At 44.1% G+C, this 13,906-nt stretch overlaps 1 protein-coding gene across 4 annotated transcripts in view; it reads right to left on the reverse strand.

The window, feature by feature from the left end:
• SLC19A3 (solute carrier family 19 member 3) overlaps window positions 1-13,906 on the reverse strand; it is a 59,176-nt gene that overhangs the window by 37,085 nt on the left and 8,185 nt on the right. Inside the window, exon 1 of one of the 4 annotated variants that reach the window (XM_056564535.1) lies at window positions 1,312-1,713. The exons of the other annotated variants lie outside the window; for them this stretch is intronic. Within the exon in view, the coding sequence (XP_056420510.1) occupies window positions 1,312-1,335 (24 nt within the window). The 5' untranslated portion in view covers window positions 1,336-1,713. Of the gene's footprint in view, window positions 1-1,311; window positions 1,714-13,906 lie in introns of those variants that run through there. 4 annotated transcript variants of the gene reach the window in all.

Consider the following 13,906-nt stretch of genomic DNA (forward strand, 5'->3'; position numbering starts at 1 on the left):
TGAATCCATTTTTCCTTCTACTCGTGAGATGTTCCCTGTGCCACTGGCTGCAATACAACCCCAAAGCATGATTGATCCACACCCATGCTTAACAGTTGGACAGAGGTTCTTTTCATTAAATTCTGTTCCCCTTTTTCTACAAACGTACCTTTGCTCATTCCAGACAAAAAGTAAAATTTTAACCTCATCGGTCCACAGAACTTGTTTCCAAAATGCATCAGGCTTGTCTATATGTTCATTTGCAAAGTTCAAATGCTGATTTTTGTGGTTAGGTCGTAGAAGAGGTTTTCTTCTGATGACTCTTCCATGATGACCATATTTGTACAAGTATCTCTTTATAGTGGAATAGTGTACCACAACTCTAGTGTCTGCCAGATCTTTCTGGAGGGATTGTGCAGTCAAACGTGGGTTTTGTTTTTCTAACAATCCTGTGAGCTGTTCTGTCTGATATTTTCTTGGTCTTCCAGATCTTGCTTTAACTTCCACTGTTCCTGATGACTGCCATTTCTTAATTACATTCCAAACAGAGGATATTGACATCTGAAAACGTTTTGCCATCTTCTTATAGCCTTCTCCAGCTTTGTGAGCGTCAACTTTTTTCAGTTTCAGATTTATAGACAACTGCTTAGAAGAACCCATGGTGCTCATTGTTGGGGCAAGGTCAGAGGAGTCTGGGCTTTTAAAACCTTTGAGATTGACATCACCTGGTCTTCCCAGATGATGATTGAGAACAATCCATGACACTGGCAGGTCTCAGCTTTGCAAAGGGGGCAGTGCATGCTATAAATTCTGCAGGGTGCCCAAACTTTTGCAGACGCCATTTTTTTGTTTTCTGTTATTTTGAAAGTGTAAATGATGGAAATAAAATCTAACTTTTGTTGACAAATTATAACAATGTCTAAGCTGTAATTTGATGCCTTTTGGAGATTTTTCCATCTTTCCTTGGCTTCTTTATACACATTAATACAAATTTTTTCCTGAGGTGCCAAAACTTTTGATCCCCACTGTAGGCTTGCGTCAAGTTGACAATCAGGCAGAAATAGGGATAGATGGGGGAACATGGAGGCTCTTCAGACCTCAGCACTTTAGGGGCCTGTAAACACCTCTTTTACACTTGAAAACTTTTTTTTACACTTTTTATCTTGCGGCCTTGTGCAAAAAAATAATAATCTGCGAAAACACAATTGTACAAATCTTTGCTAATTTATTAAAATTAAAAATCTTTTTTATTGCATTAAGATAAATATTTAGACCCTTTACTCTGCATATAGTTGAGGCACCTTTGGGGATGAGGCCACAAGGTTTTTATACCTGTATTTGGGGATTATCTGCCATTCTTCTCTGTAGATCCTCTCAAACTCTGTCAGGCTGGAGGGGAACCATCAGTGGAAGCCAAGTCAGGCTGGAAGGCGACCATCAGTGGAAGCCAAGTCAGGCTGGAGGGCGACCATCAGTGGAAGCCAAGTCAGGCTGGAGGGCGACCATCAGCCCCCTAGTGATGATGTCATTAGGGGATGGAGCTACAGACGTGAGCCAGGGTGATAACTCTCAGGCTCTGTTCACATTGTATGTTTTGTATAATGTGAACAGACCCTTCTGGCAGTGTTTTCCCAGACAGGGAGACTCCAGCTGTTGCTAAACTACAACTACATGCTGGGAGTTGTAGTTCACATTGTATGTTTTGTGCCCGGAATGTCAAATGGTGCTCTTGAGCCTAGGCGGTAACATACTGTGTTATTTAGGCTGGGGAGGGCCAGTAACAATGGTCCTCGCCCACTCTGGTAACATCAGGCTGTTGCTGCTTGGTTGGTATCTGGCTGAGAATAGAAATACAGAGAACACTATGGGGGAGATTTATCAAAACCTGTGCAGAGGAAGAGTGGTGCAGTTGCCCATAGCAACCAATCAGATTGCTTCTTTCATTTTCCACAGGCCTCTAAAGAGGCCTGTGGAAAATGAAAGAAGCAATCTGATTGGTTGCTATGGGGAACTGCACCACTCTTCCTCTGCACAGGTTTTGATAAATCTTCCCCTATGTGTTTTTTTTTTATCTATTTATGAAAAAAAAAACACAAGGTTTCCCATATTTCATTCTCAGCCAGATACCAACCAAGCAGCAACAGCCTGACGTTACCAAAAAAAATAAAAAATATGCCATAGTCTAAGCATGGGGTCAGGGGGAAAAAAAACAGAAACCCAGAAACACAAAGTGAGTTTGGCGTTTTCCTATTGATTCCTTGCTAAGATCTGGACGTGGCCTTTGTCCCATGGAAAAACGCCACGTGGAAGGTTTGGTGTTTTTGTGGGGCAAAACACCCAGAAATCTCCAAGTGGGAACATAGCCTTAGAGTCATATTTTTGTTGGAAGGTGATCCTTCAGTGCAGAGCACTCTGGATCAGATTTTTATCAACTGGTGCCAGAAATGTAAACAGATTTGTAAATTTCTTCTATTTAAAAATCTTAATCCTTACAGTGGGGAAAAAAGTATTTAGTCAGCCACCACTTAAAAAGATGAGAGAGGCCTGTAATTTTCATCATAAGTATACCTCAACTATGAGAGACATGATGGGGGGAAAGAATACAGGAAATCACATTGATTTCTAATGAATTCATTGGTAAATTCCTCATTAAAATAAGTATTTGGTCAGCTACAAAAAAAGCAAGATTTCTGGCTCTCACAGACCTGTAACTTCTTCTTTAAGAGTCTCCTCTGACCTCCACTCGTTACCTGTATTAAAGGGGTTCTCCACTGCCTTAACCTACTTTTGGCAGTTAGTTAGCTCTGTGGCTATATGTTATTATGGCTTTTTTTCATGTTGCTAACGGTTCTGTATGTGGTGTTTTACTTGCCTTTTTTCCAGACCCGGAAGCTGGTTTCTTCATTTGCTTCCTGCCTTGCCTCGACCACTTTTTTTCTTTTCTTCCGCCACCATCTTGCCATTGGGACGTCACCGTGGAGGGTGGTGTGTTGGAGGCCAGCCTGCCCTCGCTCCGTACGTGCCCGCCTCATAAGCGTGCACCTTCCTTACTTTCAGCTTCTTCTAAGCTGAATGCGGATTGGGCTGCTTTCGGTGAATCAGATGCCGTGATGGGCGCATGCGCAGTTGGTCCTCGCTCCGGAGGATCATCTGCGCATGTGCCATAGTGATGTCAGCATCGGGCCTGACACGCTGGAGGATTGTTAACCCTAACCTGGCCAGAGGTGAGTCCCGGAGCGCTGGACAGCTCCTGAAGGTTTGCTATGGCAGTGTTTCCCAACCAGGGTGCCTCCAGCTGTTGCAAAACTACAACTCCCAGCAAGCCCAGACAGCCTTCGGGATGCCCGGGATCATGCACGCGGCACCCTGTTTGTAATCAGTCCCTGGAGCGTGTTCGCTCCGGGTCTGATTACCTGCGACCGCAGGGCCGGCGGCATGTGACGTCACGCCTCCGCCCCCGTGTAACGTCACGCTCCGCCCCTCAATGCAAGCCTACGGGAGGGAGCGTGATAGCTATCACGCCCCCTCTCGTAAGCTTGCATTGAGGGGTGGAGCGTGACGTCACACGGGGGCGGAGGTGTGACGTTACACGCCGCCAGCCGTGCGGTCGACCGTAATCAGACCCGGAGCGAACACAGGGTGCCCCGTGCATGATCCCGGGCGTCCCCAGCTGCGGGACTCACGCGATCAGGCATCTTATCCCCTATCCTTTGGATAGGGGATAAGATGTGTAAGCACTGGAGTACCCCTTTAAGTCTTCTGAAATAATTACTCCTGAATCCCTTTCCTCAGATACTGAGGTCAGGACTGTGTCAAATATTCTATATTCTGCCCGAGGGTTACACCCCAGGTGCATTGTTTTACACTTATCCACATTAAATTTCAGTTGCCAGAGTTCTGACCATTCTTCTAGTTTGCCTAAATCCTTTTCCATTTGGCAGATCCCTCCAGGAACATCAACCCTGTTTCATATCCTTGTGTCATCAGCAAAAAGACATACCTTACCATCGAGACCTTTTGCGATATCACTAATGAAGATATTAAACAAAATTGGTCCCAGAACAGATCCCTGAGGTCCCCACTGGTAACAAGACCTTGCTCTGAATATTCTCCATTGATTACAACCCTCTGTTGTCAGTCACTCAGCCACTGCCTAATCCACTCAACAATATGGGAGTCCAAGCTCAATGACTGTAGTTTATTTATAAGTCTTCTATGTGGGAAAGACTTACTAAACTCTAGATATGCGATGTCTTCTGCCCCTCCGCCATCTATTATTTTAGTCACCCAGTCAAAAAAAATCAGTAAGATTTGTTTGACATCACCTCCCTGAAGTAAACCCATGTTGTTTTTCATCTTGTAATCCATGGGGTTTTAGATGTTCCACAATCCTATCCTTTAGTAGGGTTTCCATTAATTTCTCCACTATTGATGTCAGACTTACTGGCCTATAGTTGCTTGATTTTTCCCTACTACCTTTCTTGTGAATGGGCACGACATTTGCTAATTTCCAATCTTCCGGGACGACTCCTGTTACCAGTGATTGGTTAAATAAATCTGTTAACGGTTTTGCTAGCTCACCACTAAGCTCTTTTAATAATTTTAGGTGTATCCCATCAGGCCCCTGTGACTTATTTGTCTTCACTTTAGACAGCAAACTAAGAACCTCTTCCTCTGTAAAGATACATGCATCAAATGATTCATTAGTCTTCCTCCATAATTAGGGTCCTTTTCCTTAAGGCAGTCGGCTAGCCCTTTATTCTCTTCTACATACCTTCCTTCTTTTGTTTTTAATTTAGTTATTCCTTGTTTTAATATTCTTTTTTCATTTATATACCATGGGGGTGGAAACATCATGCTTTGAGGCTGTTTTTCAGCAAAGGGACCAGGAATGACTTATCCGTGTAAAGGAAAGAATGAATGGGGTCATGTATTGTGAGATTTTGAGTGAAAACCTCCTTCCATCAGCAAGGGCATTGAAGATGAAACATGGCTGGGTCTTTCAGCATGACAATGATCCCAAACACACTGCCTGGGCAATAAAGGAGTGGCTTCGTAAGAAGCATTTCAAGGTCCTGGAGTGGCCAAGCCAGTCTCCAGATGTCAACCCCATAGAAAACCTTTGGAGGGAGTTGAAAGTCTGTGTTGCCCAGCGACAGCCCCAAAACATCACTGCTCTAGAGGAGATCTGAATGGAGGAGTGGGCCAAAATACCAGTAAGGCTGGGTTCACACTACGTTTTTGCCATACTGTTTTCAATCCGTTTTTCTAAAGAAAGCCGTATGGCAAAAAAAACGATGGAACAGTGTGGAAAAAAGTAAACCGTATGCGTTTTTAAACAGTATACTGTTTTTAAAAGTGCATACAGTTCTGTCAGTTTTTATAGAAAAAAAACCATGTATACGTTTTTCCCGTATGGAACCGTATACATGTGCGTTTCCCATTGACGTCCATGTTAAGAAAAACGTATGCGGTTGCAGTACGGTTTTAAACCGGAGTCAAAACCGTGGTTGACCACGATTTTGTCTCCGGTTTAAAAACCGTACTGCAACCGCATACGTGTTTTTTAACATGGACGTCAATGGGAAACGCACATGTATACGGTTCCATATGGGAAAAACGTATACGTTTTTACTTTGCACATGCGCATTTGAATCCTAAAGTCCCCACCCAAGACCCCTCCCATTAAAAATGGACAACATTTTCAAAAACGTATGGGTTTTTTTCTATAAAAACTGATGGAACTGTATGCACTTTTAAAAACTGTATACTGTTTAAAAACGCATACGGTTTACTTTTTTCCATACTGTTCCATCCGTTTTTTTGCCACACAGTTTTCTTTAGAAAAATGGATTGAAAACAGTATGGCAAAAACGTAGTGTGAACCCAGCCTAACACTGGGTGAAAACCTTGTGAACACTTACAGAAAATGTTTGACCTCTGTCATTGCCAACAAAGGGTATATAACAAAGTATTGAGATGAACTTTTGTTATTGACCAAATACTTATTTTCCACCATAATTTTCAAAAAAATTCTTACAAAATCAGACAATGTGATTTTATGGATTTTTTTTCTCATTATGTCTCTCATAGTTGAGGTATACATATGATGAAAATTACAGGCCTCTCATCTTTTTAAGTGGGAGAACTTGCACAATTGGTGGCTGACTAAATACTTTCCCCCCCACTGTATCAGTTGCCGTACAGGGGAAACTCGAAAAATTTGAATATCGTGCAAAAGTTCAGTTATTTCAGTAATGCAACTCGTCTGTGGAAAGAAGGAGGACGTGCTCCAAAACCTCCTGGTAGACAGATGCATTGACCCTGGACTTAATGAAGCACAGTGACCAACACCAGCAGATGACATGGCTCCCCAAATCATATAATACATAGGGGATTTGGGGGTTTTATGAGCTGTAACCCATAATCATCACAGTTATAACAAATCACAGCTTGAACTATCTTGCTTTGTTTGTAATGAGTTTCTCTCATATATTAGTTTCACCTTTTAAGTTGCATTACTGAAAGAAATGAACTTTGCATGATATTCAAATTTTTCGAGTTTTACCTGTATACTCCACATCAAGTTGAATAGTTCCTTTCTGTCTGACCACAGTGCTCTCTGCTGACACCCCTGTCCATGTCAGGAACTGTCCAGAGCAGGATAGGTTTGCTATAGAGATTTGCTCCTACTCTGGATAGTTCCTGACATGGACAGAGGTGTCAGCAGAGAGCACTGTGGTCAGACAGAAAATAACTATTCAACTTCCTGTGGAGCATACAGCAGCTGATAAGTACTGGAAGGATTAAGATTTTTAAATAGAAGTAATTTACAAATCTGTTTAACTTTTTGGCACCAGTTGATTTAAAAAAACTAGGTTTTCCATCGGTGTACCCCTTTAATAAAATCTCTGTACTTTGCTCAACCCTGACTAGTCTCTCTGTCTCAGCAACTAAAAAACACCTCACAGCATTGTGCTACCACCGCCATGCTTCACTGTAGGAATGGTATAGGGCAGGTTATGAGCAGTGCCTGGTTTCCTTCAGCCATGACATTTAGAATTGAGGCCAGAAAGTTTTGATGGTTTCACCACACTGTAGAATCTTGTTTCTTACAGACTCCATGAGGGCTTTCATGTGACTTTTACTTAGGAGAGGCTTATTTCTGGCCACTCTGCCATAACACCCAGATTAGTGGAGCTGCAGCAGTTGACCTTCCAGAAGTTTTTTTTCCATCTACACCAGCCATAGTGACCATTGGGTACTTGGTCACTTCTCTTACCAAGGCCCTCCTGCCCCGATTACTTAGTTTGGTGCAGCAGCAGAGTCCTGGTTGTTCTAAACTTCTTCCATATAAAAATTATGGAGACCACTGTGCTCCTGGGATCTTTTAGTGCACATCATTATTTTCTACTCTTCTTCACGTCTGTGCCTTCAAATAATCCTGTCTCTGTGCTCTGCAGGCAGTTCTTTCCACCTCATGGCTTGGCATTTGCTCTGATATGCATTGTCAGCTGTAAGACCTTATATAGACAGGGCTGTGTCTTTCCAAATCCCGTCCAATCAGCTGAATTTACCGCAGGTGTAGAAACCTCTCAGAGATGATCAAGAGAAACAGGAGGAGCCTGTCTCTTTCCCTCGACCTGGGCTCCCTGCACTGTCTGCTGAGGTGTCAGCTGAACTTGATGCCCCATTCACAGTGGAACAGCTCCTTGGGTTTATTTCCTCTCTACCGGGGGGTAAGAGCCCGGGCCCAGATGGGTATACTGCGGCATTTTACAGGAAATTTGGGGAGCGGCTGGCCCCTTTACTGATAGTCGCATTTAATGCGGTGGGCCCCGAATGCCCCTTTCCCTCCCAATCTACTATGGCCCACGTCGCAGTGCTTCCCAAACCTGACAAGGATCCACAGCTCTGCTCCAGCTATAGGCCCATTTCCTTATTGAATCTGGACCTTAAGCTGTTTTCTAAATTGATTGCGAATAGGTTGGGGTCTTCTTTGCCTCAGTTGATTCACCCTGATCAGGTTGGCTTTGTTCCGGGGAGGGAAGCACGCGACAACACTTTAAAAACCTTAGATATTATGCACTTTGCCCAATCCAGAAAGATCCCCTTAATGATTCTATCCCTTGATGCTGAAAAAGCGTTTGACCGCATTTCGTGGTCGTCCCTCAGGGAGGTTCTGGGTGCTATCGGTCTGGGTCCGGTCCTCACAACTAAAATTATGTCCCTATATCGGCTTCCTTCAGCTAGGTTGCGGATTAACGGATATCTTTCCCCCTCTTTTTCCATACATAATGGTACTCGCCCTTATTTCCCCTCTTATATGTATTAGTTATGGAGCATCTCCTGGCCTCTATCCATAGCAATCCGGACATCTCGGGGGTTAGGATTGGAGGTGCTGAGTATATGTGCTCGGCCTTTGCCGACGACCTATTGGTCTACATTACCAACCCTCATGTTTCACTCCCCTCCTTGATGTCCGTGGTGTCCGAATTTGGGAAATGGTCTAATTTTAAAATTAATGTGTCTAAATCTGAGGCTTTGAACGTTTCCCTCCCGCTCTCTGTGGTAGATTTACTTAGGAGGAATTTCCCTTTCGCTTGGCCGACCCAAGGCATAAAATATTTAGGGATTGTGGTCCCTTCGGACTTATCTCTTTTGTATCATCGTAATTTTGCCCCACTTCTTTCCCAGTTTAATACCTACCTGGACCGGTGGCAGACCAGACCCATCTCTTGGTTTGGGAGGGTGAACGCCTTAAAGATGACCCTCTTGCCTAAATTGTTGTATTTACTCCAGACAATCCCAATCACCCTATCTGCCTCATATTGGCGTACCATGCATGGTAGGTTTGGCTCTTTTATCTGGGCCGGGGGGCGACCGAGGCTTAACCGTAGAGTGCTATTCCGTCCAAAGGGGGAGGGGGGCCTGGGCCTCCCGGACTGTCGTCTATACTATCTGGCTGCCATGCACGCCAGACTGTTGGATTTACTACACAATTCTGAATCGAAACTCTGGGTACGAGTGGCACATGATATCTACCCGGGAGAGTTGGCTGGACTGCCGTGGACATGGCCCCCGCCTCCCTCCTCCTTGCCCTCTTTATCTTTTACCTCGCGACAGACGCTGACTGCCCTTTGTGACCGGAGGTTGAGGGATTCTTTGATCGACCGTAATGGACCCATGCTCCCTGTGACAGGTAACCCTGCATTCCCCCCGGGTATGTCCCCCAGGTGTCTACTGAAGGTCCCTGATGTGCTCCCTCTGCGTTTTTATCATGTACTCTCCTCTGCTGCGTTGCTGCCCATGGCTTCTCTTGTGCGGCACAGGTCCTCCGAAGGCAGTGGCCTTTTTATTTATACGCAGCTTCAACGTTTTTATACCTCGGTTAAGCGATATGCGACATTGCATAGAGACCTGACCACATTCGAGAAGCTATGTCTAGCACCCCCGGTACCCCCACACACTATTGGTTTTCTATATCGCATTCTGCTTTCTCGCTATCATTCCGCCTTGCCTACATATTGTGCAGCATGGGAACAGGAACTGGGCTTAACACTAACCCCGGCCCAATGGGCTAAGTGTTTTCAGCTATCTCATAAATCGGTGGTAGCGTGCAAGGCTCAAGAGACGAATTATAAAGTGCTTTCCCGCTGGTACCGCACACCGGTCCAACTTCATGGTTGGTTCCCTATGGTTCCTGACTCATGCTGGCGATGTGGGGACTCGCAGGGCACCATGTCACACATATGGTGGGCATGCCCCAAATTGTCATTCTTCTGGTCCACGGTTCTTAGGGTGACTCGGGAGGTGACAAAACTAACTATCCCTAGTTCTCCGGAAGCTGCTTTACTGTCCCATCTTCCAATGTCTGCCAGTTCCTTTCAAAAATCCCTCCTTAGTTACATGCTTCAAGCAGCACGTAAGGTTATTCCCCGTAGGTGGAGGTCTATTGAACCTCCCACGATTAGTGAATGGCTGGCTGGAATTGCGCTCACTCAAAGAATGGAGGAATTGGTGGCCCTTACCCCTGCGGAGAATGATCGCTACACGAAGACGTGGTTTGACTGGTTGACGTTCCAGTCTTCACCTGGATACGGAGCACTGTTTACCCCTGCTCCCCAGGCCCCCCCTTGAGATGCTTGTCCTCCCCCTTAGAGCATACCTTCCCCTTCCCCCTCTTCCTTCCCTTCCTTGGATGTCCCTGTTTCCTCCCCCCCCCCTTATTGTTTCCAGTGTGTTTCCCCCTGTCTGTCCATGTTTCTTCCTACTTTCCCTTCTCTACACTTTTGTCTTCCTTCTCACTATGGCTGCTTTTCTTTTTTCTTCCTCCCCCCCCCCCCCCCTTTTTTTTTTTTTTTTTAATTATTTCTCTTGTTTACATGGCTCTGTTCCTTCTTTCCATGTTCAGTGTATGCAGGTCTCATATCTTGGGGATCGCGAATACTCGCCTAATTTGGCTTTTCATGCTGTTTACGCCTTCTACTTATTGAGGTGAATGTAGCCTTATGTTCTTATGGTTAATGGTTTGACACGGTCTATCACGAATGAGCATACCGTCTCTGTGCCTCACATGCTCCACTCTTGTGGTCTTAGGTATTGTCTGCCTTATACCGTTGTACTATGACATTTTCCTTGTTCGCAGTTTCTGCACTTGTACATGTTACTTAATTCTTATGTTGTTTCTGTTTTAACATCGGAAAATAAAATATTTTCAAATAAAAAATAAAAAAAAAAGAAACAGGAGGAGCCAAAACTACATTTCAAACTCTTAATACTTATTTGCATGTAAACATTTTGTTTTTCCTTTTTAATAATTTGGCAAAAAGGGGTACTTGGCTGCTCAGCGTTTGGAACAAACTGTTCTGTACACTGGAGCCGGCACTGGGAGCTCGTGACGTCATAGCCCCACCCCCTCATGACGTCATGCCCCGCCCCCTCAATGCAAGTCTATGAGAGGGGGCGTGACACCATTGAGGGCATGGGGCGTGGCACCATGAGGGGCGGGGCTATGACGTCACAAGCTCCCGGCGCCGGCTCCAGCTTTAGGAACAGTTTGTTGCAAACGCTGAGCAGCGGAGTACCCCTTTAAGGCTCTCCAGATTTCATAAAATCTACATCTGCCGGCAGACCAGCATTCTCTATACCATGGCAGACTGATATTTATTTTGGATATTCTTTCTGCAGTTCAAAGATTGCTGAGAGGAATATTACAGTATTAAAGAACATCGGTAGCGTTAAAGTATTAGCAAATGACGTTCTTTGTGGAATTACAATTATAGAAATAAAGTCATAAAAATGTAATTTTCCCTAGTTTTCATTACTATGATATCTGAGATAGAAATCTGATGTACTGGATATAGCTTATGTAACACACTACTTCTCCATTTTACAGTTAGGGCCCAAACACACTACAAATGTCTCCTTGGTATTACTTCTGAGCAGAATCCTACTGATCTCAATGGGATTCTGCTGCTCTCTGCACACTATGGAAGTCTCATTGTAGAATTTCTGACAAAACTAATTTCCATCTTTAATTCACACCCATTAGTTAAAGGGGTACTCCGGTGGAAAACATTATTTTTTTTTAAATCAACTGGTGCCAGAAAGTTAAACAGATTTGTAAATGATTTCTATAAAAAAAAAAAAATCTTTACCCTTCCAGTACTTTTTTGCAGCTGTATGCTATAGAGGAAATTCTCTTCTTTTTGGATTTCTTTTTTTGGCTTGTCCACAGTGCTCTCTGCTGACACCTCTGTCCATGTCAGGAACTGTCCAGAGCAGCATAGGTTTGCAATGGGGATTTTCTCTTGCTCTGGACAGTTCCTGATACGGGCATCAGGTGTCAGCAGAGAGCACTGTGGACAAGACAGAAAAGAAATTCAAAAAGAAAAGAATTTCCTCTGTAGCATACAGCTGCTAAAAAGTACTGGAAGGGTAAAGATTTTTTTTTATAGATGTCATTTACAAATCTGATTAACTTTCTGGCACCAGTTGACTTAAAAAAAAAAATGTTTTCCAACGGAGTACCCCTTTAAGATGTGACATTTGCAGGGAAACTGACAGCCTGTTCACCTGCACTAAACCCAATACACAGGATTATAGTGCGGGTGAACCGGATTAAAATGACTTATTACCCACTCTCATCCATGGTCCCATTGTAGACGTAGGACCTCCAATGCTAATATGCAAATATGCTCCTTTGCGCAATGGAGGTGGAAGTTGCCTCTGAGTTTCCCTGCCTGTCTCCTCTGCTGCCATATGCCCCTCTATACATGTATATCCTCTACAGAGTGGTTACATGGGCATAGAATCTCATGTCATTAGGATGTGACTGCTCTGAAGAGCATATACATATTTAGAGGTGGGCAGCATATGGCATGGATGAAAGAGGATTAAAGGGGTACTCCGTGGAAAACTTTTTTTTTTTTTAAATCAACTGGTGCCAGAAAGTTAAACAGATTTGTAAATCACTTCTATTAAAAAAAATCTTGATCCTTCCAGTACTTATTAGGGGCTGTATACTAAAGAGGAATCCAAAAAAGAAATGCATTTCCTCTGATGTCAGGACCACAGTGCTCTCTGCTGACCTCTGCTGTCCATTTTAGGAACTGTCCAGAGCAGCATATGTTTGCTATGGGGATTTTCTCCTGCTCTGGACAGTTCCTAAAATGGACAGAGATCACTGTGGACATCAGAGGAAATGCATTTCTTTTTTGGATTTCCCTTTAGTATACAGCCCCTAAAAAGTACTGGAAGGATTAAGATTTTTTTTAATGGAAGTGATTTACAAATCTGTTTAACTTTCTGGCACCAGTTGATTTAAAAAAAAAAAATTAAAAAGTTTTCCACGGGAGTATCCCTTTAAGGATCCTGACCTTCATTAAAAATGTAGGACATTCTTTTCTAAATAAACATAGACTTATAGGCACACATTCCTTCCTAGGACCACCACTAAGAGTAAATTCACATCTGCATAGGAGAGTGTTTCTCAACCAGGGTGTCTCCAGCTGTTGCAAAACTACAACTACCAGAATGCCCAGACAGCCTTCGGCTGTCTGGGCATGTTGGGAGTTGTAGTTTTGCAACAACTGGGGGCACCCTGGTTGGGAAACACTGGCATAGGAGCTCCACCACAGAGTCCGAGCTGGACTGTACATTGCACAATGGACACCACCGGATCCCATTGACTTTCAGTGGGGTCCGTCGGTTTCCGTCTAGTGTATGTTTTTTGCTGAATTTGACCTGAAAGGAAAAAACAACAGCTTGCAGTATATTTTTCTCTTCTGAAATCCTTCTATTTGGATGGATTGTGAAAACAGCGCTCTGACTTGAGATGTGAAACTAGCCCAACCCCCGCACCATCCTAAACAATAACAATAAAATTACAACACATGGTAGGTGACAACCACTGAAACACCATTCACCTCTATGAAGATTAAATATTAGCTCATAACCACCATATATAATCTTTAACAATATTAACCCCTCTACCACCTATATCACTAGACATATTAGTTATTAACAGTAAAACCACTTTATACCACAGCAGCGTATGATGTAAATTAAAAGGAATGTAACAGAGTCATATACTGAAACTTTTCTTTTTCTGATTGTATTTTCATTTCCTACGGTCAATGCTGCCCGTTTGCACCAGGTGCCTCACTGTCCATGTGCCCTGTGTACCAGGTGCCTCACTGTCCATGCCCCCTTCTGTACCAGGCGCCTCACTGTCCATGCCCCCTTCTGTACCAGGTGCCTCACTGTCCATGCCCCCTTCTGTACCAGGTTCCTCACTGTCCATGCCCCCTCCTGCACCAGGTGCCTCACTGTCCATGCCCCCTTCTGTACCAGGCGCCTCACTGTCCATGCCCCCTTCTGTACCAGGTGCCTCACTGTCCATGCCCCCTCCTGCACCAGGTGC

Source organism: Hyla sarda, chromosome 3 (genome assembly GCF_029499605.1).
Source record: "Hyla sarda isolate aHylSar1 chromosome 3, aHylSar1.hap1, whole genome shotgun sequence".
In the NCBI taxonomy this organism is placed as follows: domain Eukaryota; kingdom Metazoa; phylum Chordata; class Amphibia; order Anura; family Hylidae; genus Hyla; species Hyla sarda.